Source organism: Macrobrachium nipponense, chromosome 2 (genome assembly GCF_015104395.2).
Source record: "Macrobrachium nipponense isolate FS-2020 chromosome 2, ASM1510439v2, whole genome shotgun sequence".
In the NCBI taxonomy this organism is placed as follows: domain Eukaryota; kingdom Metazoa; phylum Arthropoda; class Malacostraca; order Decapoda; family Palaemonidae; genus Macrobrachium; species Macrobrachium nipponense.
The window spans coordinates 119,650,882-119,653,381 of NC_087201.1; the positions used below are offsets into that span (position 1 = coordinate 119,650,882).

A 2,500-nucleotide genomic window follows, 5' to 3' on the forward strand; every position below is an offset into this window, starting at 1 on the left:
AATTAAGGTCTTGTATGATCACCAGATTGCTTTTCTTAGGTTCCTCTTTATCTTGACTGGTAATGGAAACATGGCCTGATATTCTACGTCGGAAGTCTTCAACAATTCTATCGATGTCCAAGGTGTAAAATTCATGGAGCTTCACTTGTGGCAAAAAGGTGCAATGCAGTGCATTTTTGATGGCCTTTGGATGGATACAATAATCTTATGTTATCAATGCTTGCAAAATACATCACAGTCTTGTACATACTTAAATTTTTTCCATAACGATAAATCAAATCAAGATATGAAAATATTCCAAAGCCTAATTAAGCAGACAATCTACTAACTAAGCCAATATCTTGAACTTAATAATCCAGATGGTGGCCATTCTGGGCAACGGTTGCCACATTAAAATTCAAAGTGGTTAAGATAATTTTCTTTTCGTCACCTTGAAGAGTTTTCGTGGCAGTTTTCCTATTTGCATCACTATCTGAATTATTGTACCAATCACCCAACACACTACTATTATATTTCTATTGTCTTACTGGTAGACCTGTATTACTGAGAATATCTTATTCAAAGAACTTATGACTGAACCCTTTCAGTACTTTGTTTCGCAAAGGTGAAGTAGGCAACAAAGCACTGACAGTCTTAATTGAATCCTAACCAGCATGAGAGATTCAGTGAAATCAGAAAATCACAAGACTAGAATGCCTGTGTCAAAGCATCTCTTTTCTTAAGTGAATTGATGCTGACAGGGGCATCATATCCAATCAGCAGGTTGACAGCATTGTTGATATTAGCTGTACAAAACTGTTATGGATCTCGTAATGTACCACTAAATTCCATGTTACAGCCAAGCTTGGCACATTGGTACCGACCAATTCACAAATACAACGGCACGATCATGAATCCCAGTAGGGGAACATCTTATCCCTTGGACTCTTTGCTGAGCTGCCATAAATTTATCTGAAGGGATGTAAGACTCCTCTCATAAAATTAAGAAATGTTTTTAAGATCTGTGACGACAGTTCCTAGCTATAGTCTTATCGGGAAATAATAACAATCTATCACAATGAAAATTTACAACTTAACAAGGACTCTGTGTAGCAAAATGGAGCACTGCTGAATAGCAATTCCAACCAAACATAGCCTTTGAAAACATTTACGTTTTCTCCTGTACATTCACTTACTTCCTCTTTGCATGTACATAGTGTGAAAAGCAAATAGTAACAGCTGATAAAATACTGTATATAAATGAGCTGCAATTTTATTTATAGCTTCATTTAAAACTGATTCTGACACTGCAGTATATGTGAAACTATGATCTGTACTGTTGTATGATCATGGTTTACATTTTAATTTCCATATGATGAATAAATGTCTCCAGATTTCCATACAATGAATAAATGCTTCCAAATTTCTGTATGATGAATAAATACTTCCAGAGTTAACATAAAGCAACTGGAATATTGAGATACCTTGTAACAAATACTACATACCTCAATATCTTTCTCTTCCCTTATAGCTACTGGAATACCACGATCTTCCCATTTTCCTTCAGCTACTTCAACTGTCATGCGGTGGAGGACACGGTCAAGGAGGTATGCAGGTCTGAGGTGAGGAGAATTCTGACAGTTGTAAGTTGATTCAGGATGTTCTTGAAGCCATGGTGACTCATTAGCAGTGTGGTTTAAGACAATGTCAGTGATACACAACATCTAGGAGAAAAAACACAGAAGCTTACAATTATGCAACATACATTGTACTATCTCACATCTAGTTTCATTACAACCTAAAAGTGTTAAGATACATTCATCTTTGTATGTACTGCCTACTACAGTATACGATACGCTTTCATCAACAGCTATCAATTTCTAATATATGCATGAAGTTATAACAATGAAAGTTACTAAAATCTTGTTACTGATTTATATACACATTAACACATCTTAAGCCTTCTGTCTTATTATTCATACCTTCCACTCATCCCTCATCCTTCGGATAAGAGCTTCCACATCTGTGAAAGTGTATTCCTGGCCAGGAGTATGAAACTCTGTGTTGAGTTTGTGCTGATCGCCAAGAGAGTATGAAGAGTTGGATCCACCCAGTTCCTAAAAAATGAAAAATGAGAAATAAGAAATAAAGAATTGAACTGCAAAGTATCCATGTTTTTTTTCTTTTTTTGCTGTGATCAATGAATGGGAACTTAAGCAGTAGTTTCTTAATTTCATTAAATTCCTGTTTTTAGGAATAACCAAAGAATCACAATTTTCTGTATGCAATGCTGATCCCTCCTTTTATGCAAAGCTACAGTCATTATATATGATTTTCTAATTTTGTGTAAACTCTTACTCTTGAGATATTAAATAACTACGGTGGCCTGAGAATTTATATGGGCTTAGGTTACATACACAAAATTTTTAATGTACAAAAATAATTGTATATATCTGTTCATACATAATATAGTTTAAATCAAAAAAGATTTTCACTGTCATTTTCCTGTGGTATTCACCAT

The 2,500-nt window shown here is 34.8% G+C and overlaps 1 protein-coding gene across 1 annotated transcript in view; it reads right to left on the bottom strand.

The window, feature by feature from the left end:
• The window catches only part of LOC135221289 (neuroblast differentiation-associated protein AHNAK-like), a 161,538-nt gene that overhangs the window by 53,471 nt on the left and 105,567 nt on the right, over nucleotides 1-2,500 (bottom strand). Inside the window, 3 exon segments of the mRNA XM_064259099.1 lie at nucleotides 1-184; nucleotides 1,485-1,703; nucleotides 1,962-2,096. The exon segment at nucleotides 1-184 is cut by the window's left edge and continues 61 nt beyond it. Coding sequence (XP_064115169.1) covers nucleotides 1-184; nucleotides 1,485-1,703; nucleotides 1,962-2,096 — 538 coding nt within the window.